The sequence below is a fragment of the Rattus norvegicus genome, chromosome 6 (genome assembly GCF_021556685.1).
Source record: "Rattus norvegicus strain SHRSP/BbbUtx chromosome 6, alternate assembly SHRSP_T2T, whole genome shotgun sequence".
NCBI lineage: Eukaryota > Metazoa > Chordata > Mammalia > Rodentia > Muridae > Rattus > Rattus norvegicus.
The window spans coordinates 108712758-108739573 of NC_141539.1; the positions used below are offsets into that span (position 1 = coordinate 108712758).

Here is a 26816-nt window from a genome sequence, read left to right on the forward strand (position 1 = left end):
TCTGCAGGAAGGCTGTGTTGTGCAAAGATCAAAGGAGAATGCTAGAGGGTTTCTGCAGGTGAGGGCACCCACAGGCGGGAAGGGCTGGAGAGGTGCTGGGGAAACAGTTTGATTCCAAATGATAGAAGCCCTTGAACTCCACAGTGGGGGCTTGGCATTACCTTTGTAGCTGTGGAAAGCCAAGCTAAGTTTTCCACATGACCTGTATGAATTGTCCCAACGACACTGGTCTGGTCCAGTTGTTGAGTCTGGAGTAGGGAAAGGTACTAAGAAATGGACTGGGGTTTGGGGGATGAGCCAAGAAGGGTTAGCTGGTCTGGTTTCAGGTTGGGGGATAACCTCATCGTTTTTTCTAAGACAAGGCCATTGCATTCTTGGCAGTGGGAAGAGGGAGGCAATCCATGTGCTGAGACTTGACACTCTCTGCCACAACTCAGCACGATGGCCCTCATGCTCAAATGTGGAGCATTTTAGGATGATGGCTGCATTGGCCTTCATGTTCTATTCTCTCTGGCATGACAGGTAGCTGTGTAAAATCCGGAGTGAGAGGAGAAGAAAGGTCTCGGTCTTTGCTTGTGTAGAATGGGATGCTGGAGATGAGAGGTTTTAGCAGCACCTGAGTGCCCTCTGATCTCTCTGGTCCAAAGTCAAGGAAGCCATGGGGGAAATTTGATCAACGCATGCTTGGCAGCCTCCCTGCCATCCTCCCAAGTGGCCTCTGACAAGTCCTGGCTGACTATTAGTTTGGCCATCAAACAGTTCAAAATGACAGAAAGCAGTGTGGAAGGTTTCTCTCCTGGCCCTCACCCTGGGTGGTGTACTAACCTGATTTTGGAAACAATGCAGAATATCTAACATTTACTAGGTATTTGTTTTCTATTATGATCATAATAAACGTCAAGCTTTGTGGCTTAAAATAAAACTGAACAATGAAACTTCCAGAAGATCAAACTTACTCTCTCGTATTCCGAAAGATCAGCTATCTAAACTAGGTTCCCCCTGGCTAAAAGCAACAGGCTAGCAAGCATGTTCCTTCTTTGCCTAGGTTCTTAGACTCTGTCTTCCCAGAGGTCGCCTGCACTCCTTGGTTTCTGGCTCCTTCCTCTATATTTGCAAGTGGGAAGTCTTGTGTTTTTGATCCTTTTCTACCCCTCTACCACTCTGTAGCCAACTATAATCAGGAAAGGCTTATGCTGTCAAGAACTGTAAACAAATGGGGCACATTTGAAAACTCCAGAACACTCTCCTATTTCAAGGCCCCTAACCTTATTACATGACCCTGGTACCACATAAGATAACATGGTCTCAGGCTCCAGGGATTGGGGCATGCTCATTTTTCTGTTTTTCAATACTGTATATTAAACTAGTAGGCACGGGATATGGACCTACCTTCTGTAGCCTTTCCCACTCAGTTAAATGCATAGGCGAATTCCCATTCCCCCCTGACCACACCTTCACCCACCACAATGGAGATCCAGGCAGCCAGGTGTGGAGCAAAAACACCTGGATTTCTGCTGCTAATCTCACTGTTTGGCAGTCCCTTGTGTCCTTGAGCAATTTACCTTCTTCCCCCATCACCACCAACACTGGCTTGTTGTTGAATAAAGAAAAAAATGTCAAGAAGCAGACGACATACAAGTCTGAGGGAATGGTGATGAAGCATCGAGGTTGTCAGAAGGGCTGGGATGTTTTACTGGCCAGGGTCCTCTTCTCCATTCACTATGCCTAACCTTTGCCAGGCAGACATTCCAGTCCCAAGGGATCGGCTCTCATGTTTTGCAGAGCAACCTCAGATTCCTCTATTAAGAAAAAGAAAAAGCAAAAAGCAGACAAAGCTGTGACCAATCTCAAGGTGAAGGTGCTTTCCCTGAAGTGTCACGAAGCTGTTGAGTTAATGTCCCGGAATCCCATTCTTCCTGTGTTTCTCTTCAATGAAATGGGAGAGAAAGTTCCTGTGAAAGTAACTTAGGAAACACTGCAAGGGGTAATAGTAAAACCATAGCCCGAAGCAGCCGGTGGTTTTCATCCATCTGCCTGGCGCAGCCCAGAGCATGCCAGGCCTGATCTGATCCTCGGAGAGCCATCTCCGGTCTCAGCTGGTGCTTGGATGCCTGTGGAGCTTTTCCTTACATCCTTACATGTAGTTATTAAAAGTCATGAAATCTTGAGATGTCTTTTTGTGGAGCGCAGTCTCAAAGCGAGATGCCCTTGGATGTAAACACCGAATTTACTTTGGACTGCAGTCGAGTTGTTTGCTAAGCACTTAACATTAATGACGACTCCATGGCGAGCAAAACAGACTAATGGGAAACGCAAATACAAATTGACATGATCGCTGAAATGGAGCAAAGACAGAGGCCTTATAAGAGCTTATGACCAGGCACTCTAAGACACTGTAAACAGGCTGTAAGCAGTGTGGTTAAATGTGAGCACTTCCCCCTTGAAGAATATCATGCAGGTTACAGTGTAGAAAGCCGGTCACAGGGGAGCCAGGGCCTGCCTCCGGTCCTTCATACCTATTGGTTCTTTGGAGCAGATAATTCTAGTCAATAAAGAACCCCCCCATTTCTATCCTCCTCCCACGTGGCACAGGGCCTGGACTAGCCAAGCACCCTTGTTCCATTTTTGTAGCTCAAAGAAGTTTGTGATGCTCTTCTGGCCTGAGATTTGAGCCGACATCTATTGGGGTCTTCTGGAAGGGAACAAATATGGACTCCCCCCATTTTGTCCCACCATTCAGAGAGATGTGAAGCTTCTCCATGAAATGAGGCACTGCAGCAATGTCAGCTACCACCACACACATTGTTCCTCAGGGAGAAAGCCTGCAGGCCGCTACCCTTGTCCTTACTGACACAGTGATTCAAACGCCATTTTCCCTCAAAACCGTTAGCTAGCATTGTTACAACTAGAAGATGAAATCCCAAGATTCACTTCAGGCCTTGAACTGGGATGGCAAAAATGAGTGGTGAGTCCAAAATGTTGGCATCCATGCCAAGAGCTTCCTGAAGGGGGTCCCTTAGTGTTTCACTTCTTTGACCCAGCTGTCTCCAATACATCCTTAGCCACAGCCTGGATCCCCAAATCACCGACCATATTAGTTCATTATGAAAGATAATGAATTCTTCTGCCTGCTTTAGGTGTGCTGTGTATATAATGTGTGTGTGTGTATGTGTGAGTGTGTGTGTATGTGTGTGTATGTGTGAGTGTGTGTGTGTCTGTGTGTGTATGTGTGAGTGTGTGTATGTGTGTGCATGTGTGTGTATGTGTGAGTGTATGTGTATGTGTGTGTGAGTGTGTGTGTATGTGTCTGTATATGTGTGGGTGTATGTGTGAGTGTGTGTGTGTGCATGTGTGTGTATGTGTGTGTATGAGTGTGTATGTGTGTGTGTATGTGTATGTGTTTGTGTGTGTGTGTGTGTGTGTGTGTGTGTGTGTGTGTGTGTGTACAATACATGTAAACAGACATGCATAAGGATGAGGATTCATAGGTAAGGATGCAGGCGCACCTGTGTCCTGGTGCACATGTGTCGGTGAGAGAAAAACCTCAGGCATCATTTCTCACCTTCTACCTTGTTTGAGACAGGGTTTCCATAGTTGTTCACCGCTGTATATGGGAGAGGAACTGGCCCATTCTTCTACCTGGGCATTCTTCTTTGTCTGCCTCCCTCTCACTGAGGAGCACCAGAGTTACAGATACATGCTGTATGCCCAGCTTTATGTAACCTCTAGGGGTTCAAACTTGGGGCTCACTCAGACTTGTTGTACAGCAAGCACATTACCCACCGGGCTACCTCCCAAGTCCACCAACTGCCTTTTTAACTGTAGACTAACACAGAGCCTGGCATCAGAAGTGCTTAAGTGAAGCGGAATATATGTAGGAGCTGGACAGACAGCAGTTGTATTCTATGTTTTTAAGGGAAAAAAAGATATGATCTGATCTTCTGGGAGCCAGACGGGGGAGATGAAGCTCAGTGAAGCATACACACTTCACACTGTGAATTGTGACTGTCACCAGCCAGCTCGAGTTCCTGCCTCTAGGCTGACACAAGGGTGTCCGCAGAATCAATTCCACTCATTCACAGATGCAAGGGAAGTCCAGGTCTTTCATTAAATGCAAGAACCAAAGTAGAACTAGGCGGCTGGTTACAAAGTCAAGGTGAAACACTTGGATGAGAAGAGGCCCAGGGCATCAGTTTGTTTATGTGGTCATAATTTTTATGAATGTGTAACTTCCTTCCTTGAACTTATAGGCATTTTTCTTTTCAATAATTGCACTATAACTTTCCCACACTTGACATTTTTTTAATCCTCTGCTGAGGAAACTCGGCATGAGATAAATAAATTAGTTCATTGGCTCATTAAATTGTATAAACGATACTAACATGGGCCCTTTGTCATTTTGGACAGGAATGTCATCCAGAAAGGCAAAGAGATGAGCGGGCCTGGGATGACCAGTGCCAGTGGCTCATGAGGCTATTAGATCATTGTCTGGTTTCTGATGTCATCCACCTAGTATAATCCATAAAAAATCAGGACTCCCCCATTCTACCCAACCCTACCTCCAACCTGTGAGGCTGTCACCCCTCAAACACAGTTTTGCAATGGGCAGGCCAAAGCAGCCTCTCTTATTTTCAAACTGGACTATCCGCTTAGTAAACACACATAAAACCATAGAGACAGGTAGTGATGTCCCTAGAGAAATGGAGCACTTTAAAGAGGCTGCAGGTCTCTCTAAACCTCAGTCCAGTCATGAGGTCTCAAGGTGACTTCTATTTCTAAAGAGATGATCACTCTTTCCCCATCCTGCTCAACACTACTTCAGTGAATTGTGTCTATTGGTTATGTAAAAGAAAGCCCAGTGGGTGGTGCAATGGCTGCTATCCTTCTGTTATGTGGAGGAGCCCTCACCCTGTGTATCTGTGCTGGGTGCTGAGCTCCTTGTAGAAGAGCGCCCTTATTACCGAGGCTCACCCAGGCAGAACCAACCAAGCTGGCCAAATGATTTCTCTGCTTCACCTGGCTGTCAGATAGGGGCCACCTGCTCCTTGATTGGCACAGGGGCACGTAGGTCCAAACATGTTCCCTAAGACACGTGTCTTCATATCAAAGGATGCCAGGGAACTTACTGTGTTGTTCCCTGAGAACAAAAGGTGTCAAAGCGAGATGCAACTGAACGGTTGGGAAAATATAAGTCTGTGTCTGACTCCCCTTCCCTGGAGAGATGACGAAGGGCGGTAACTAAGGTTTTCTAATGATCTGAGAGGGCAGTAGAGTTATGATTTGATAGACCTTGATGACATACTGGATTCAGGAAGACTTGGGGAGGAACCACAGCTGTGTCACGCACCAGCTCTGAGGCCTTCTGGGCCTCCATGTTGACGTCTTTACCGTAGAGCTTTTAAGATGGAGAAACAAATTAGACATCTGTTTAAGGTATTTGACAATACTTCTCAGTGTTTTTATAAGTGCCTAAGGCCTTCTTGTAAATTCTTGGGAATTCTCCAAAACCCATGACAAGGAACTTCAGAGAGAAAGTGTGTGTGTTGTAGTGAGTCCAGCATCAGGAAGAGTTTCCAAACACTTGTCTGACACAATGGTGGAGTAAGCTACCTAAGCCAAGATGGCGTATGATTGTTTTAAAGTGGATGGTAAATACCATATATTGAATTTCTATATTCTCAAGGGGGTTGGTTCCAAAGGTGCCCTAAATCTAAGGTACATCCATCCTGATGGCTGCCTGCCAAATAACTGTTATGGTTTTGGCAATTTTAAAAAAGTCAGAGTCTTACTACATTTTGCTGGAAAGTAAACCATCCTGGGGTCAGTGGTATAGAAACATTGGCTTCTTATTTCCAAGTGGGCAAGGAAGCTGGGGTTGAGTCGCCTAAGATAAGGGGTTATTCACTGAGGATGCCTCACATCTTTCTTAGGACATCAACTCTCTAAGGTCAAGAGGTAGCATGCACAGGTACCTGATGGGCATGTGCCGCACTGCATTCAGGAACAGCAGCCAGGCAAGTCATGTGACAAAAGGCCCATGGGTAGATTTTATGTCCACCATGAGGCCAGAGCAGGGACTACAGTGCATGAGTACTGCAGCAGAGTCGGCCATTAGGACCAGCAATTCCTTCTCCATACTTATGATGCTGTGAACAGCTCAGCCTGGGAATCCCCTTTCCAGTCCAGTGAGGAACTGGCTGGTAGTCCTTCTGTTATTGCCTTATTTTTTCCAGTCTTTCTCTGTAGCCTGGCTGGCCTTGAACTCATGATTCTCTCCTCTCTATTTCTCTAGTGCTGGGATTACAGGCATGTGCAATCACACCCAGCAAGACTGGTCATTTGGTCTGGCTATTACTGCTAATGAGCATACACTTCTTGGTATGCCAACATAATGGGATTGGTATATCTTTAGCAAACACATCCTTCTGAGATTCCGTCACATGGTGAAGCAACTGGGTGGAGGAGAAAGGAGCCGTGGGGAACTCCTCTGTGCAGTCAGTTCTTCCCATTTGGCCCACAGTGGCAGAGACTGAATATTATTACTATCTGATACCTACTCAGAAGTCTGGCTGAATTGAATTATTGGCTTCCCGCCAATCCTCAAAGGCATTTCTGATTTTCTCATAGCAACCATCAAAGTAACCGGTGCTTCTGGTTTCAAACAGCACACTAGATCAAATGCATAGATTACTTTTAAAGTGTGACCATTTTCCTAGCAATAACTCTCCATGGCCGTTGATACTCAGGGGTGGTTATTTGGTTGAGTTTAGCATCATAGAGTTGAGTGGTAGCTCAGGTGGATAACGGAAATAGGAATTAGATTCCTTCTTAGACTGTAATTAAATAGAACACAGAGTATCAGGTTGCAGAGAAAGACTCTCCTTTCTGCAAGATACTCACTGTCATCTGAAGGGCCAGTGCCTTAGGATTCTTTCTCATTCATTCATTCGTTCGTTCATTTATTCATGTATTTATTTAGTATGCTTTGAATGGGATGCATTCTAGACAAGTATTCTGCCTTAGAGCCACATCCTCAGCCTGACTTTCTCAGTACTTTTACAGGAAAAAAACAAACAATCTTCAGGGGAGGGTGGCTTTCACACTTCACTGGTTTTCTGTGAATCCTGTTGTAAGGCAGAATAGCTCAGTGTTAAAAACCCAAGCCCTGGAGTCTACAACTAAATTTTAACTTGGCTGTGTCACTGGGAATCTGTAGGACCTGTTGATGGCTGTAATAATTCTTAGCCCCTGCCTTAGCCATTGGTATTGATTACAGATGTTCAGCTCTCCACTTCTGGCAACCAGAAGATATGGTGCCCTGGGCCCTGGCTTAGGGTCTAGTTCTAATCAAAGACTTGTGAGCAAGTGCATTCTATGTGTGTTGAGGATAATGCATTCTGGATACCTGGTAGGCATTTTTATCGTCTTAATGGTGCCAATATTATTATAGCATGTCCTAACTTTGTATCTAATAACACATTTGGTTGTTTCCAAAGCAAGTACTAGTCCCATTGTGTCTTTGAGAAAATCAGTTACCCTTGAAATGCAGTCATAGCATGTGGAACTAGAGGAAAGTAAGTTATAGCTTAAGTTTCTGTCTTTAAAATTATGTGATCCCAATAGGGACTTACTCAGAGAATTCATCCCATGATATTTCTATTGGTTATGGAATCAAACTCTGTCAATCGGACATGCTAGCCTCAACTAGCTGTCCCACCTCCCCAAACAAAAAGATCCATATCCTTTTTACAAACATTCCTGTATCCTATTCTGGACAGTTCTGCCCAGGAAATTACTTTGACTTATGAATTCATGCCTACAGACATGTGATCTCCTTTGCCGATCACTCCCCTGCTCTGTTTCTACCAATAGGACTCTTGCTGCCCACTGTGCTCTTTCTCCCAAAGGCATTCCTGCCTGAGCTTCCCAATGACTGGTTTGTGTTAACATTTTAGGATGAAACTTAGGAAACTGAGATTTCCTAGGAGTCAAATATGGTAGCGTTTTTTTTTTTTTTTCGGAGCTGGGGACCGAACCCAGGGCCTTGTGCTTCCTAGGTAAGCGCTCTACCACTGAGCTAAATCCCCAGCCCCGGTAGCGTTTTTTTATGATATAAATTTACTTTGAGAAAGAGGAGAAATCTCATCACACACATATTGATGTTCATGTTGGAGCCTATCAAGGACCCCAATCACTTCTCCATTCCTTTCTTGGTTCCCTAGGCATTTGTTCCTACAGAACATGCTCTGACCTCCCTATACCCAGCAGACACTGACACTGTTTCCTGACTGACTCGGGTCTTCCTAATGCCTGTTATTATTACTTGCGTTATACACACTGGGCCTATTTGATAAAGGCTTCCTTTATTAGAACTGTGAAAGAAAAAACTAACACCTCTTTTCTTCAACCTCTTTCAGATCGAGGACATCATTACGAAGATGCAAGATGACAAGACAGGGGGTGTGCCCATCAGAACAGTTAAGAGCTTTCTCTCCAAAATCCCCAGTGTCGTCACAGGTAACATATCCTTAGAAGATGGCAGAGACAACCAGAGTGACTATTAAAGAGTTATGTGATTTGGATAGTGATGTGGGAATGTCTAGGGATCTGAAAAGTAGCATGAAATCCTCGATGAGGATCTTGACTCAAAGCCCCTCCTAGTCTAGGTTTTTAGTAAAAAGCCTACACTTTGCGCATCATTAAGAACCACTTTAGTGTTATGAGCCTTTCAAGCTTGTGTAGCTAATGCCTCTGGGAGTAGATGAACTGACAGGTTAGTAGTGTGTCCTGTGGCTATAAACAAATGCAGACGTGCTCATAAACATTAAGCAGGCTTCATTTTGTTGGGACTTGTTTGTTCGCCACGTTGCATTTGGGACATGATTTTACTGTGTAACTCAGGCTGACCTTGAACTTGTGGTCTTCCTGCCTCTGTCTCCTGGTGCTGGGATAACAGGTGTGTGCCACCATGCCTAGCTCCATTTAAGCACATTTAAAGGAAAGTTTTGTGTCTTAAGAAATGTTCAAATTCTATAAAAAATGTTTTTACCAGGTTTTTAATCTACTTTGCACCAACTCCCTTCAAAAAGGAGTTTTAAAATATTGCTCTGTGGTCTGTTGCTTTTGTGTGTGTGTGGTTTCAGCATAGGCAAGCTTATTTCTTTAAAAATTAAGATTCTTTTTTACCTGTGTGTGCAAAATGCATGCACACATAAGTAGGGGTGTCCCTAAAAGCCAGAAGTCACGAAGTGTTCTGCGGCTGGGGTTACTGGTGGTTGTGAGTCTCCCTGCGTAGGTGTGGGAACTGAACTCAGGTCCTCAGCAAAAGCAGCATAGAACTCTCAACTGCTGAGCTGTCTTTCCAGCCCCCTTTTAAAGTGTTTGATTGTAAAATATATCAGACATGCCTATAGGTGCAAAAACAAAAACCATAGAGAAGTCACATAGCATTTTGTCTTATAAATAACGTGAGCATCTTAGATCCTCTTATTAAGTGCTACTAAATCAAATTCCCCTCCCTGTTTGCTCTCTATTTTGGTTAAATAAGTCATTGTTTTTTCTTCATAGCTTTCTCTTTTTTTCTTATAAAGGACAACATTTAATTGGGGCTGTCTTCATAGCTTTCTTATAGAGTGTGTATCCCTTGCTATCCAAACAAATAAGTAAATGGATTTAGGCAAGCATTTTGGTGATTCTCTCATTTCAAAAATTTAGCTATTTGCTTTCCAAAATTCAGGATCCATCAGAACTTGGCATCTGTCATGTGCCATGATAGCTAAAATGATAACTTAAAATATTCTGGTGGTGCGATGTGACATGGGGGAGTTGGAACTTTTTTCTTATCGGTGGGAGCGTGAAATGTTGCAGCTACCCTGAAAGGAGTTTGGCAGTTTCTTAGAGATGTAGATATTGCCTATGCCTCCTGGATATTTACTCACAGGATATGAAAACATGTCTTGGTGAGAGGGTTTCCCCTTTTAGAGCAAGCTGATCTTGAACTTGCTGTGTACTCCAGCTTTGTCTTGAACTCTTGCCTCAACCTCCCAAGTACTAGATTTACAAATGTGTGCCATTATACCTGAAAATAGATGCGTCTAAGAAAAATAAAGATATCATGTATTGTTCTAAGTTACATTGGGTAAAGGAGATTCCTTGGCCCAATGTATAGACTTGTGGAAGTTGTGAGTTTGAGAAAATAGATCCAAGAATAGTGTTCGCCAGGCTAGAGTTGAGGTTTGGAAGGGCGTCCGATGGTTTTGTCCAGGACACAGTTTGAAATAAGGGATTGAATATCTGGAGACATTTTATAGTAAAAGTATAAATGGAAGAGTCATGATGTCCATGGACTTGAAAGGATACTACAGCTTCCATGTGTTTATCTAGAAGGCACTCCCTACCTAGTTAAGAGATGACCTGCTTGCCCACACCTTCTGTGATTTTGAGTTTGAAGTTTCCCCTATTAACATATATATCAAGGAAATTATTTTCACTCCTCCTATTAGGAACTCCTAAGTAAAATCCTAGATATTCCTTGGGTAAAGTTGACAAAGAAATGCTTGGTATTCCGTTTGTGTCTAGAGAGGCTGGGCTTGGGAAGGCCCCAAAGGAAATGTACTGAAATAAGAGATGGGTATACTTAGATATATTAGATAAAAGGCAAACCATTCTAACACAATTGCATTCTTAAAAGGTGAGAAATGAGGAACTGCAAGGGTGAGACTTAGCAAATAAATGTTCGTGTGGGGAAAGGGATAGAAATCTGGAAGAACAAAGTTGAGGACAAAGTAGAAGCCATTATCAGATCATCACCGAGGTTCACTGGCCTGGCAAATCTCATTTGCAAGAAGCACAACACCGTGCCTTAGAGCTCCCATCCAGAGGTATAGATTCTAAGCAAACATGTCCACAGAAGGTCACTTCACTGTCATTTGAACACCCTCCTCTCTGGACAGCAGACAAACCTCCTCAGACCTCCTTTCCCGAATAGTAACTAGGTCACAAAGACGATAATTGAAGCAAGAAGCGAATTCCCCAAGTTCCCAGTTTCCAACCCTCTCTACTCCCCACCTGTCCAGCAGAGACAGACAGATCCTGGGCATGAAGCCTGCCAACTCCATGAAAGCAGCCATTTCACACAGCCTTGCCCAGCTGTCACTGACAGCCATTCCAAGATAATTCCCCAACACCTGAATGTCCTAAAGAACTTTCCAGAAACTTCGGGGATTAATCTCCTCCAGGCTAACCTCAGAAACCCAACTCCTAGCATATAGGAGACCTAAGAGACATCTAATCTCACTTGGTTTTACAGGCAGAAAATCTGAGTCCCAGTGACATAATACAATGTGTTAAAAAAATATTCGCAGAGACAGAACCCAATCTAGAATGTGGATTTCTTAGCCATTCCAACCTTTTGTGCACAAAATTGTAGTCTCTTGAGTTGCAACACTCCCTTAAATGCTTGATGCATTTCTCTGAACAAGAGAATCACTTGCGTGACTTCTTCTTAAAGATACAGTCCCAGGGCACCCTCTTGGGCTTGGACCCAGAAATCTCTATTTTCAGCAGCTTCCCAGGTTGTGCCTACAGCCTGCTTGCATTTGGAAGCCAAATAAACCCTGCCAAGTTCTCCCAACTTCTGTTTTAATAACCTCCAATGATGAATGTTCTCATCTCTCATCCCATCCTCAGACAACGTTGACCTTTGAAACCTTCTTCCTTATAATGAATTGAAAGTTCCTTGCCTCCCCATTGCTTCAAGTCATTCATCTCCATTCTAACTCCCTCTCCCAGTCAAAGAAAAAGAAATGTGGATTTAATAAAAAATTATACTCAGCTTGCTCTCCTTTCGAATTTTTGACTGTACAAATAATTTTCAGAAAATATTCTAGGTATGCACATACGTTTTTAAAAAACATCTCAGCCTGATTTTCCCACGTGCATTTCTATCTCTTTCTTAGCCCACAAGTTTACTTCTCCAAGCTTGATGACAATGTGAATATTTTACAGCTTTTCTCTTGCACTTATTAGCAAGTGGTTTGGGAGAGAGTGGCCAGGGCTGCAAACTGCCTCCGTGAGACCTTGATCTGACCACCAGCCTCTTTGGGCCTCCGTTCCCTTATCTGAATTAAGTGTTGTCCCAGGTCCTTCTCACTCTTGCCGTCCATGACTCCATGGCCAGCCTAGACTGAAGAAAGGACGGGGCCCCTTCCTGCCAAGTCTAGGGACGATGGACCATGCATAAGCCAGTCTGAATCCCACTCTGACTGCCCCGACCGATGTGACTTGGCTATCGCGCCTTCTCTTTCACATTTGCACTTTTTTATTTTCTGCTTAAAGAGCTTCATTTTAGTAACAACATCCTGAAATATGTCAAGTTGTAATTGTGGAAGGGAAAAAAAGCAGAGCTCTGATGTTCTTGCCCTTCGTGTCATCAAAATCTTGCTCTAAATGTCACATTAATTCATCTCTCCACATTTTCTCTTGCTTGATTTTTTTTTCTCTCCTGTGAGAAGAAATGCTAAGTTGAATGAAGGGCAGCTCATTTATTAAAAGTAAAAACGCACCACCCATCCCGCTAATTGTGTTCTAAAGCTTGTTTTTAATCCATCTCTACACACAAGGAAAGTTCTACAGTCAGATAAAATTTGAAATGAAATGAAATCCAGATATGTTGTCGTTGACTCTGTGATAATGAACCTATTAAAGAAAAGACCAAAATGGCCACCGCACCGGGTCCCTGTGGTAGATGAAGGAGCAATGATGGCTGCCACCTTCCTTAAGCCTGCAGCCTTCTCTCTAACTATAAAGAGTTGCACAGGGAAAGGTAACAAAATTATTTTATATAAAACCTAGGGTGCAATCCTTAACTACTCTCTTTGTTCCTAGACATCATTTTCTAGATGCAAGAACACCTTCCCCTCAATCTCTTCTACAGTATTCTGCCCTACATTTTCCTCGGATGTATGTCCTGGGAGAGCTGTTTTAACTGTGAATTAATAATAAAGAGAAACACGCGTTGAGCTTAGGTAACGTCTGTCGACTATTAATACTGCATGCTTGATACTAGCATGTGTAAAAGTACTACTGAGATGAACCCTGAGGCTGAGTGGGAATAACGCACTCTTCAGAGTTCGTTTTCTGTTACTGAACTGGATAGCTGAGATTAGATGGGTTATAAAGGAAAAAATAAAAGGTTATCCTGGCTCATAAATGGAGGCTGGAGTCTAGGTGCCGGGGCAGCTTCTGGTGAGGGCCTTCTCTTGCTTCAGGTCATGAGGGAAGATAGAGACGTAAGTAGATAAGTCAGAGAGAGAGAGAGTAAAAGGAGCCAAAAGCACACCTCAAACAACCCATACCAGGGGAAGGTGTCAATCCTTCCCCCTCGTGACTGAAGCTCCACCCCACTCCTGCCGCTGTGGCTATGGAGCAAGTTTCCCCAGCAGGACTTTCAGTTGGAGCAAAAGAACCAAACAAACAAACAATATGCATTTAAACTGTGTCTGGTTTTCTAAACAATCCTTCCAGGATCCAAATATCCACTAAACAATGAGAGAACAGATCCCGTAGAAACACTGAGGATGATCATGGATACAGGAAGGGGATTTTGACCCCCTTTCCTGCCTGAATTTTTATTGAGCTGTTGAACCCATAACCCTCCCTTCCCTCTGAGTAATAATAATGATAATAATAATAACAATAACAACAACAATAATAATAACCATCAGATATATCTGGGAGTTTGTGGATTTGCTTCCTAAACCAGAGACCTACAGAGTCTATTTACCAATGAGTAAATATGGTCCACAGAGTGACATGATGTGCCAGGATCCCTGTGACCCTTGGGATCAGACAGAGTGGAGAGATGAAGGGCTGTGAGTGGACCTGTTTCCCCAAGAAGTCCTTGAAATGGGGCTGGTAGGAGAGAAAATAGTTAAAGTGTAAATAGAACTTGGATTTTAAACTGGACTAATTACAATTAGATAAAAAGCTAACTATTTGGACCATGGTGTCATTCAACAGTAGAAACAAAGATTTGGCTTTTTATAAAAACAATTTTTCGAGGAAAATAATTAGGAAAAAGAAAAATCGCTTCGTGATAGGGTCTGAGTTTACACTGTTGAAACTAGATACACAGTCTCTAGTTACAACAGGAGGCTTGAATTTCTTCTATGTTTAGTAACAGGGTCATCTAGATGTCATAGCAACACTGCTTGGTGCAGCTCACTAAAGTGGTTACCATGTAGGGGACATCTCTAGAGGTCATGAACAGGGAAGCAAAAATCCAGTAGGTGAACTGGCACAAGGAATAGCTTTTCTCACAGACCATCTATCAACCTGGCAGGGGTCGACATTTTTAAAAAGTGTGTATGTCTGTGTGTGTATCTGTGTGTGTGTGCGTGTGTGTGTGTCTGTGTGTGTGTCTGTGTGTGTGTGTCTGTGTCTGTGTGTGTCTGTGTGTGTGTGTCTGTGTGTGTGTCTGTGTGTGTGTCTGTGTGTGTGTCTGTGTGTATGTGTGTGAATGGTATGTATGTGTGGAGTTCAGAGGACAACCTTCAGGAGTTGATCCTCTCTTTCCATGTTGCTGACACAGAGTTGTTTCCATTTTCTGCTGCTACCTATGTGGCACGCTCCAGGCTGCCTAGCCTCATGTAACCTTCCAGGCAATTCTCCTGTCTGCGCCTCCCACCTTGTAGTAGGAGAGCAGAGACTGCAGATGTGTGTCACTGCAAGGGCTCAAAGGATTTATCCTGGGTTGTCAAAATGTCATGGCTAATACTTTACCCAATGATCCATCTCTTTGGCCCCTAGAAGAAAACATTTTAAGTAACGATTTCAAAGGTTTCCATAAGGATAAATAAGGTTGGAATCATAACAAAGCAATTATTACTGAAAGTCAAGAATTATGTTGGAATTTAAGATTGTATAATCAATTGGAATTATATTTAGATTATAAAAGAATGATTAGATCATGTCACAGGAATTCACTATCCTTGGAGATCAAAACTGATATCTATGACTTTATATATCTAATCTAAGTTTTAGAAAGATATAAGATGTTTTAAGAAGTCTTTTGAATGATAGAAGATAACATCGTCTCCCATCCAAGAACTAACCAGGCCTGACCTTGCTTAGCTTCCAAGATCAGACTAGAATCTAAGGCACATTCAGGTTGGTATGACTATTGACAAAGATAAACTATTCTCCAAATGGACTAGAAATTTTGATAAGAAGCCAAATAAAATATCTAGAAATGAGAAGTATAGTAGTTGAAATTGGAAAATGAACAGAAACATTCAACCTACATAGCTAAATGTTACATTTTGACATAGCTAAAAAGAGAATTGACAAACTGGAAGACAGCACAGATGAAAATGCTCAGAATGTGACCTGCACAGACAGAAACAAGTAACACAAACAGGTGAAAGTCTTGGAGGCAAAAAGTGATACATTGTGTCCCAAAATCAATTTTTTAGACAGAAATGTTCGAGAATTTAGAAGGCCCATTCTTCTCAGACTGTCTTTTCTTTCTCATGTTAACTGACAAATCCAAAGAAGGTGAAATAGAGAGTAATTCATAAGTAGCTAGTGGCATCAACTTATAGTACATGGAATAACCGCAAGAAGATCTCCAAAATGACTAGAGAGGAAAGCAGATTGCCTAAATGTTTAAAAATTACACAGATGATTTCTGTGTAAACATTTAAGCTACGCCACATTGCAGAGGAAGAAAATCTTCAAATTGCTTAGTGAAAGCAAGACTAAGAATGCTATATGTAACAAAACTGTCTTTTAACAACAGCAGCAGCAATAACAAATTATTATACAAGAAGCAGAAGCAGCCTTTCTTTCTAAAGGCTATATTTCAGGGAGGTAAAGGCATGCAAATTGAGAGGAGTTGACAGGTTAGCACGTTCTAGGCTGGCACTATCCAGGATAATAGCCAAGGTCCATCTATATATGTCTTTTAAAATTAATCAAATCAAGTCAAATATTAAAATCCAGATTCTAATACTTTTCTAACATTGATAAAAATTAAGAACTTCTGTTGGGGCTTGTTCTGGTGCTATGTGTTCAAATGCTAAATACTGGCCCCTCAAGATCTGGTTGCCCCAGACAAGCAGAGCCTCACATACACCAACTGACTGATGCTATGTAAACGTTCCTCCCCAAAATAAAACTATTGGTTAAATAAAGGTAGCTACAGTCAATTACTAGGGAGAATAGAAATGGACTTGGGGTTGCAGGTAGGGACCATGGGAAAAAAGAGAGAGTGAAGGAGAAAGAAGACAGAGAGAAAAAGATGTCTCCATTAGAGTGATGGACTAGGACAAATGCCCGAGGGAATGCACCCCAGGACAGACTGACGGAGCAGAAGTAACCAGGGCAAGATTCAAACAGCAATTATTTGGGGAGCACAACTTGGAATGAACAATCTAGCAAACAGATATATAGATTAGGGATAATTCCCCCAATATTTGTGCAAAAGCTGACAATCCATGGACTGTGACTCAATTATTGGGGGTTGTTTTGGTTATATTAATAGCTAATAGAGATTATTAAATGGTAAACTTATCATAAGATACCATTTTTAGAAAACCAAAAAGTGGTCCCAGACTTGGAAAAGACATTCATAACCTGATGTAAGAAAACATTAGGGTCAGGGATATATGAAAGACTCTTACAAATTGAGATACTAACAGCACCATAGGAAAATGAACAAAATCACAGGCAAATATTTTATAGAAGAAGAAATGTAATTGGCCATTAACATGTCCCACTTGCCCAATGGCATCGATCGTCTCAGAAATGCAAAGTGAACCTATGGAAAGACACCATTGCAACTTGCCAAGTTGGAAAGCTCAAGGTCTTGGACTGTGCCAAGTACACACGATGTATGGGAGAAATGCTAATCTGGGGCTGAAGAGAGTGTGAATTGGCAACTCTCATTAGACACCGTGTGGTTGACAGTGGCTGTTCATGTTGAACTCATAAATATTCATGAGTTCTTGTTTTCACTACTAGGGACATGTTATGGCCTAGGAAAGCCTTTGAGCAAGTGTTCAGAGACACTCAACCCCACTCTTTGTGTCAGCAACATCTGGGGTAATCTGGGTTTAGCTGTTGGCTGTGGACAGAAAAGGGAAACACACAGTCAAAGAGTAGGACTTGCACAGCCATGAAGGCCAATAGCTAGATTCCTTAACAGGACACAACTCAGAAACAATGTAGGAAGTGATAAGTAAGAAAGACGCATACCATGACCCCATGTGCATGACATTCAAGAGGAGACAAAATTAAGCACTTAAGCACTCTCACTCATTTGGCTGAGAAGTAGAAATGAAAACTTGGATGGGTGGGCTGGCTCCTGGAGGGAAAGCAGAAAAGTAAACAAAGGGGCAGATGCACCCAGATCTCAGAAGTATTCGGACTTTAGTTTTCTAGAAGATCCGAACACAGTGGTCATTTTATTACAATTTTAAAATATACTTGTACTTAAGCTTTTTGTATACATTGATGATTTATTTCACAATGAAATTGGCTTTCTGGATTCTATGGCTGAGAAACTACAGACTTGTCAAAGTTGTATGTACATGGCTACATGTACACAGGTATGGCCGCCATATATACACAGGTGTGGCAAACTACACAGATGTGGTCAAATGTATGCATGAATACATATCTTCATTATATATTCATATGTATGGGGGATTTATTAGAATGGCTCATAGGCTGTGGTCCAGCTAGTCCAACAATGGCTGTCTAGCAATGGAAGGTTCTGGAATCTAGTGGTTGTTCAGTCCTTGAAGCTGGATATTTCTGCTGGCTTTCAGTATATCCCAAAATCCAAAAAAAGCAAGCTCTAATGCCAGTGAAGCAGTGGACCTGCCCATGAGAGTAAGGGCAAGCCAGCAGAGAGAGAGAGAAGCTTCCTTCTTCCATGTTCCTTATTTAGGCTGTCGGCAGAAGGTGTGACCCAGATTAAAGGTAGATCTTTTCATCTTAAAGATCCAAATTAGAAGTGTGTCTTCTCCACTTCAAATGATTTAATTAAGAAAAAGAAAGTCTCTTACTGGTGCACCCAGTCATTTGGGTTTCAGTTAATTCCAGATATAATCAAGTTGACAATCAAGAGTAGCCATCACCCATTAGCATGCCTGGCTAGGCACTGTGTGTTTTAACCACATGCTACACTTCTGTAAACATACATGTAACACGATCCATCTGACTGTTCCCTAGTCATTAACGTACTCCACTTACTAAGTCATAAACAGGCAATGTGGAGTACTAGTCAGTCCCAAGGAACACTGAAGAAAAAGACAGAGAACTCCATTGTCAGTGCCACGTTCTCTCACCTAAAGCTCCCGCCTTACCCTTCTCAAGGGTGGATGGATCCCCTAAGGGCAAAACAAGTCAGAGCTGTGGGGGCTACACCATATACGCAGGCATTAAAGGGAAAGGGAGGGGGAATCTTTAGAGAATTAAAAATGCTAATAACAGAACTTCACAAGAGTTTATCAGCATTACGTTCTCACCACATGGTTCTAAACAATTATGGTGTTTAAATATCCCTCCCTCCCAAGTTATTTTGGCCTAAGAGTTCTATTTAATAAGACTGTCTTCCACTTGAACACAAACTTAGATATCCCACAGCTCTGTGGGGTCTCCCAACATCTCAGTAAGGTGCACTCCTGCTGGTTTGGGATTGGACACAGTCCTGTCTCAAACCTTAGGACCAGCTTTAAGCAGTAAGTTAAAACCTGAGTACTGTCTTGTAAAGATGAAGAAACAGGAGAGGAGATGGAGGCAAGGTATCCATCCAACATGGCTGATTCTGAAGGCCTGTGGGAGAATCCTCCCCTCTCCCTGTTGTTTGTTTCAGGTTTGGCTTTGATGATCAACCCAATGTGGGCAAACAATTCTGGCGAGACAAGTGGGATGACAGTCCTTTAGATGAGCTGACCTTTAATTAGTAACACAGCCAACACCTGTTCTCAATTGAGCTGTGAATGAACATGGTGGCATGACCTCAAGCAAGAAGAGTTGGTGGCTCTTCTGCACTTGAGCCAAGACATGGGATTGTTCCCCTGCAGACAGCCTTGTTCCTACCTGGTCATGTCACCTGGTCAAGTCACTGCTGTCTTATCTTTATCTGAGTACTTACTGGCTGGCTGTTTTGGCCACTTCACATACCCTTGTCATGCCTTGGTTTCCTCATCTCTAAATTAAAGCTGTTAGTAACAACAGTATGCACTGATGTGGTTGTTGAGAAGACTAAACTGGTTCATGTGGTTAGGGTTGGTTGTCACTTTGACAAGAGCAAGAACCCCCACAGACAAGGCTCTGGGCATGCATGTGAGGGGATTATAGATTAGGTGAATAGAGATTAGAAGACACACCTGACTGTGGGCAGCCCCTTCCATGGGCTTTGGTCTTCAGAATGTAAAGGAGAAAGCAAGTGGGGCTCCAGCCTCCACCCTTCTCTGATTCCTGGCTTTTGTATGCATGAGACCATAATAAGCCAAAATAAATCCTTCCCCTGCCTTTTGCTGTGATATTTAACCACGCACCAGGAAAATGGATGACTACATTCCCTGTGGTTTGTATGTTGTGTTGTGTGCTCACTATTTTTTAACATGGAGTGTTTAAGTTACCTTCCTTTCCTGTGAGAAATTCTGCTGATTGTCTCTGGCCATCTGCTCAACTCATTAATTCTGTTCCTACAACATGCTGGGAATAAGACTGTGGGGCCGGAGAGCAGAGATGCGCGACTATCTGACTCCTTGTATTTCTTTTGAAGAAAGGCAATAATTGTCTGTTCTGAATGTCCAAGACTTTGTTGTATAGGTGGCATGGCAGGTCCCCTCAGGGGTGCCTTCTCCTTCAGCTTTCTTTCCTTCTTTCCTCTGTCACAGCTTTGCCAGGAGCACTCAGAGATTAAAGTTCTTTTGAGACTCAAAGGTGAAGGCCTGAGTCTTAGTCTTTTGCTGTCACTAGTCACCCCTCCAAGGTGTAAATACAGGGCACTCCAGGGAGTGAGAGCTGGAGTCTCACTGCTCATAGGAGGCACGGGTGGGAGAATTCTTTAAATCAAAAGATAAAGTTATATCTCCCATGATCCATGAGCCAAATCCTAGGTCCCAGCACACAGTCTGGGAACATTCGGAAACTGGTTATTATGAATAGAAGTATCCCGAGTGGTTTAATTGTTCACGTCTCAAGAGCCATATTAATTATGCTTGGCTATTTGTTTCTTCAATCATTCAGACACAAAATGTTTATCAAGACTTTGGGGGAAACCACAATAAAACCATTCAGCTGGCTCATATTCAAGTTGAAATGCTTTTTTCTACATTAACGAAGGTAAAGGCTATCTCATGTGGGCAAAACTGTTAGAGCTGTGTTAATTAATGAGTCTGTTGAGTTAATTTTCATAAATTCTTTGAAATCCATTGCAAATCCCAAAATTAAAAGTCAAAGCTAGAATTAAAATTAAATTAAAATGAAAAGTCAAGCTAGAACTTAAAGCCTAGGTCCAACACTTACTTGTGGAGTATAGGACTCGACATAGTGTGGGAAACTGAAAAAGTCTTTAAGAAACAAATCAGTCCTTAACATTAAGGACTACCAAACGAAACAAAAGGGTAAAAAGAACTGTAGTTCTTAAGGGAGCAGCTTTTCACAGGAGCCACAGTGGTGTCTGCAGATGGCCTTGGTGACAAGTCTGTTGGGAAGCAGGAAGGATGTCGTGTTGTAAAGATTCCATTGTAAATCTTAATTGTCTTGGGAAAAGACTGTGACATAATGCTGCCGCACACCTAAGCAATGGTCTCCTCATATCTAGAATGTTTGTGTGAAAAAATGTTCAGAGGGGAGAAAATCTGGGGAGGGCTGAAGAATGAGGGAAGCTAGAACGAGTAATAATTCCCTGAATTCAGCATCTGCACTGCCTTCCCAGGAGTCATTCTGCTTGTCTGGGCTGGACAGCTCAACAGGGTTGCTGCAGGGATGGGGAAGCCTCCCAAACAGCAGAAGACTTGGGTTCAAGGTCCTTTGTGATCTCATCCAATGATTCATTTAACAGTAAGGAGTCTGGATTGCCACAAGTTGGCTCGATGAGCTTCCCAAGGTCTCAAAGTTTTCTCCTAGTGATTCTGGAGCTCAAGTCAAGTGTTTCGGCTCTCACCCTGGGGCTAGGATACAGCAACCAGACCTTTTGCGATCACTGGTTGTTCCTTTCTGGGGCTATAGGCAAGCATCAATCATTGAGAGCCTTTCTCCAGCTTGCTTCTCCAGGATCATGTCCAGGGTTTAGGACGCGGGGCTCCTAAGCCAGAAGCAGAGGCTGGCATTAAGACATACCTTAGCAAAGGCAAACACGTGCATCAGTCAACCGAAATCAGCCCCAAACGTTTGCTTATATAAGTTGCCCTTGGGAGGAAACTTCGCCATATCTCACACAAGTGTTAATTGTTTTTCTCTTCCACAGATTCTCACTAATTTATTCTGAAGACACTGCTACATTTCCAAATTTTACTTTTATTTTAAAGCGATTCAGACTTGGGGGAAAAGTTGAACGCTATTTTGTCGGATTGCTTCAGTAGTTGAGAATAACAGCTGTCATGTTTGAGAAGTCGTTAGTAGTAATTGGCTACGGCGAAGGGGAGTTGGCCTTGCTCTCAGAGGGCATCCAATACACATGACTTAATAGTTTCCAGTATATTTGGATGAAAAAAGGCATTGAGCTAACTGGGTACAGCTTCATTCACAGTGACTGGTGAACCTGCCCCTCCGGGGGCCCAGATGATAATTCTCCAGCTCCCTCATCCTCCAGCCCTCTTTTAACCTCTGATTCTTCTTCGCTATGTCCTCTGTCTAGTGTCTTTAATTATTCACTTATTGCGCTAATATTTCCTGTGCCAAGAAGAAATGTGCTACTGAAGGAAGTGCCAGGTATGGGGAGAACAAGTCAAGGGTATCGGGTCCAGTGGAAGGAAAATGTTAGGGATGAAATCACACACTTAGTGAATGCCTGGTGGTATTCAAGGGCAAGGTATATAGTGATAGAGAGAAGACAGGGCTGACCAGTAAGCCAAGACAGGACACATGTGTTGGAGCCAGCCAGGAGAGATGGCTGAAAGCAGTCATCTAGGCCAAGGAAATATGTTACAGTTTGGGTCCCAAGTGTCTTACGCTGGGTCACGATTTGAGGGCTTAGTCTTCAGCTGGTAGTATTGACTTTGAAGGCTGTGGACCATTTAGGAGGCATGGCCTGGTCAGTAGAACCCTGTCTCTGGTTCTGGTCTACATTCTCTGCTTCCTGGCCCACCCCATGTGAACAAGTCTTCCTGTTATGCTCCTGCCACTATGAACTTGACCATGCCTTCTCCACCATGATGGACCAAAATTCTCCTGAAGTGGAGCCAAAAGGAGCTCTATCTTCCCATAAGTTGCTGGTGTGACACATTTTTTGACACAGCATCGAGGAAAGCAGCTCAAGCAACTCAGACTGAGGTAGCATCGCATGCAAAGTCCTCTTTGTGGGAAGGACTCTGGTGGTAGGAAGAGCAAAGCTGCAGCAGAGAGAAGGCCAAAGAAACTGGGAGGAGTGAAGCTAGAGCCTGGGAGACTTGGCTCTTGAAAGCAGTTGGGGGGAAACGTTGAGGGCTTCAAGTGAGGATGCCATGACCAGGTGGGAGTTTCCAAAAGGCCATGATATCTGTTTAAGCAGAAAAGCAGTGAGAACAAGAGGGAAGAGAGGGGAAGAAAGGAAGAGGAAAGGGGGAGGGGAGGGAAGGGAAAGGGGACAATAAGAGAGGGAAGAGGAGAGAGGAGGGAGAGAGGCAGGGAGATGGGGAAAAGGGGAGGGGAGGGTGACAGCAAGAGAGAAGAAGAGGGAGGGAGAGGCAGAAGGAGGAGGAGGGGAGGGGAGAGAGAGAGAATGAGAATATTCCTAAAATCCAAAATCCTATGAGGCCTGGTAGACTAGAGTGATGAGGAGAACATTCATGTTCTTCTGGATTCCAAAGTCTCTTGAGCCAATGAACTTCATCTCTAATTGCCTTTAACCTTAGTTATACTTCCTCCATTAAAACCATAAATGACTTAGAGACTACTTTGTTCTCCATTCTCTGAACTCTTGCCCAGAGCCTATAACATAAAATGAGTCACAGCCAATGGCCCGTGCTATTCTTTTTCCCACCAGCACAGTAAAACAACCAGTTTTCCATAGAGCCCTTTCTGGCTCCTTTTTACTCTTGTAGATTAAAGACCCCTTGGGTCCACTTTAGAGCATTTATTCTCACAACTATATTACACGATAGTTATTTGGCCTGAATAAGCACCTTCCTTACAGTGTGCCTCAGCTCGTGTAGCTGACAAGGGGTGCTTGCCACAGGGAGTGAGCAAGCCTTGTGCAGGTCTTGCTGTCTGCACAAGGCTAATCAGATCATGCAGCATCGGAGCTTGAAGTCCAAGAGGCAGGTAGAAAGGGGGAGTGGACAGGAAGTAGAGAGAGCAAAGGCCTTGAGCTAGGGTACAGAATGGGTGCCAGGGACCCCTCTCAGTTACCAATGTCTCCCATCTGCTTAGCTGTCTTGCAGGGAACACTGGCTTTTATAACACACTGATAAGCACATATCTGGGAGGGGATCAGACCTGCTACATTGGGGACAGGGTGGTAGAGTAGTTGCAGGTCCTAACTTCTGCCACCACCCGTAAGTGAGCAGCAGATTAGAGAGCACGTGTGAGCACAAGCGTTCCTTCTAGATGGGTCTCAATCACTGATGCAGCCCACGGCCACCTACCTGGAGATACTCAGGAGAGGCACCTGGTGAAGCCGGTTTAGCTGGGTGCAGTGGGGAGAACAGGCACTCAAACCTTCCTCTCCAGCAGTCTCTGTATACTATGGGATAGATAAACCTTCTCCACCCTCTCCCCAGTTGTCTCAAGGAAACATTTAGAATTTTCAGATGGGCTGCCAATAGGCGAAGGTTGGACAAGTTAGGAGTGCACTTGGCAGCAAGGCAGACCTTCACCACCAGGAGAGGCCATTGAGGTCAGAGACTGGGCAAACCAAATAACAAGTGACGAGCCTCGTAGATCATCTGCCCACCTTACAAGGTGGAGAAACACTGCATCTGTCTCCTCTCCTCCTTCCCCTTCTACCTGAGAGCTCTGAGCCACCATCCCGCATGCGACAGACAGTCCAGCACATTTTGTCCCCCATTTTCCTCGGGGTATTAAGAAACCAAAATTGAGTCCATGGTGAAATATTCTGAGATATAAAATGGAATCTGGGAGTCAAGGCTGTGAGTGATCGAATGGCCCAGTGGCCTTTAACTGTGGCTGCAGGTTGAAGCACACTCAGAACTTCACAGCATTTGAGGCGTCCCAAGCGCCCAAAGGCTTTGGGGTACAGCTCAGCATCGCTAAGTGCTAAAGCATTTCAGGGATTCTACTGTGGTCTCTGGGTCTAGATCAAGGGTCTACTCTGATTCTCTTGTTTGCAGAGACAGTCTAAGTTGCAGAGAAATTGCGTGTGCCGGCCAGTGGTGCTTACTGGGAAGGAGCCTCCAAGTCTTCTCTTGGGTCACCATGCTCATGGTGACAGAAAGGAACGAGAAACACATGAAGTAGGAAATGTACCATTGTGGAAGAGCCTTAGCAGTCAATAATTACACCTCCTTAAAAAAAAAAGCCATCTTTGCAGCAACATGGTCACATGATCAGTCTAAAATAAACTGGAGCTGAGGGCTTCTGTGACAGCTCTCTAAGAGGAAAGATAAGGCTGGTGAGGTGGCTCAGAAGATAATGGTGCCAACTACCAAACCCAGCAACCTGAGTTGGATCCCAGGGGCCACTAGAAAAGAACCAACTTCCACAAGCTGTCCTCTGACCTACACACACACACACACACACACACACACACACAAACACGCACATACACACACACATACACACACACACAGACACGCGCGCACGCACACACACACACACACGATCAAAATTTAATTAATTTTAAAAAATAGGAGCTATTACAAGAAAATAAACTTTGTAAATAATGAAAGCAGTGTTTAACCTAGAGTATGCTCCTATAACTATTATAAGTTATTTATTTAAAAAATTAGAATCAAATTATTGGATATTTTTGACTTGTGGCAATAAAATAATATGCCAGGATCAATTTTACTAGCTCTTCGCTTAAGTCTTCCATTAAAAATGTAGTCTTTTTATAAAGGTTCTCATTTTTTTGTTTGTTTTTAAATGCTCATTTTAAAGATTTCATTAGGAGAGAAGGAAGAGGGAGGGAAAAGTGGAGGTGAGGAGGAGAAAAAAGAGAGATCGCTCTGCCCCAATTCATCATTTATAAGTCAATGTATACACATGTACACACACACACACACACACACACACACACACACACTGTATGTGAAGGGAAAGGTGTATTTCCAGTATTTATAATATTATCATAATAGGGTAACACTACAATGCTTTTTAAGATTTTTAAACACATGCTCAACTTCACTTTATTTCTATGCAGAAATAAAACTAACTGCAGAGACACTGGAGGAGGAGCCCTTGGTCTCACATAAATATTTCTCTACAATCGAGCATTTTCCTTCCGTAGAGGAGCCTTGACAGAGGTGGTTTCTACCTTCCCGGAGTAACAATAGTTTAATTTTGCCAGTGTTTCTAGTTAATAGTGTATCAAGGAATGCCTTGTTGTGAAATTAAAAGACACTACCACTCCATCTCCCACCTCTCCTTTAATACATCCAAGCAACCATTTTTTTAGGATCCACTTTGTACAGGGTGCATTCATTGTACTGCTTGGCCTGTAGCCATAAGATGTAGGCAGACGAGATGAAGCTATCCGCCATGATGGTCTTTATAGGCTGGTAGAGTGCCGGAGAGGGGGTGGGTATGAGGCTGAGGCTGTCTGGGCATTTCTGCTCACTAGCCATAAGCCTCATAATTGTTTGATATTATTCCTGTGTTTGAATTCTCTCCATGCATATATAAAAGGGGAAGTCTGGCAGACTAGAGATAACCAAGCTCACTCTTACGAAATGATTCGATGCTATAAATTCATTTCCTTCTTTGAAAATCAGCCCGACCTTCCCGTGCTCCTTACTTCATTTCTCCCTGGCATCCTTCTCTCTGGAGGAAGCAGAGCTCTCCTCTCTGTTTCCACAGGGAAGGCTCCTGTCACCTTGCCTCCTGGCTGCTTCCGAGGAACAGGCGGGAATGGAGAGGCAGCTCCAGTCTCAGCCTCTCCCTTCTGTGCAGAATTCCCAGGATGGCTGCTCTGGAAGAGTATGACATTATGTTATGGTTCTTTCTTTTGTGGTTAATGATGAACGTTTTGGCTGGGTTCCCTGTTTTGATGCCATCATTATCTTTTTACTAAGTACCGTTAAGCTAGGAGAATGGAGGATATAAAGATCTGTCTATTTTATCTTTTCCCAACTTTAATTTTTCAAAACGTATTTATTGTTATTATTAGTGTATGTGTGAGAGTGCGTATGTGTGTGTATGTGCATGCATGCACACATGTGTGTGCACATGCATGCATGTTGTGTATGTGTGGGACTGCATGCCCTGGTGTGCAAGGAGAGGTCAGAGGAGTTAAGCCTTCCACCTTGTTACATGGGATCCAGGGATTGAACTCGACTCAACAGGCTTGCACAACAGTCACGTCTTCCCTCTGAGCCATCTTGCCACACCCCACCCCAAACTCTAATTCTTTAAAATAATGTTACCAACACAAACCTCTGGTATAAAAGCAAACCATGATGCATTTTCTGGAGAGGTAA

General features: G+C 43.3%; 1 protein-coding gene across 21 annotated transcripts in view; it reads left to right on the plus strand.

Moving 5' to 3' along the window:
* The window catches only part of Rgs6 (regulator of G-protein signaling 6), a 536804-nt gene that overhangs the window by 362322 nt on the left and 147666 nt on the right, over window positions 1-26816 (plus strand). For all 21 annotated transcript variants that reach the window (XR_015622117.1, XR_015622119.1, XR_015622118.1 and 18 more), the window contains 1 exon segment: window positions 8418-8517. Coding sequence is in view for 17 of the 21 variants with exons in the window: in XM_087554419.1 (XP_087410545.1) it covers window positions 8418-8517 (100 nt within the window). In the remaining 4 variants the exon portion in view is untranslated.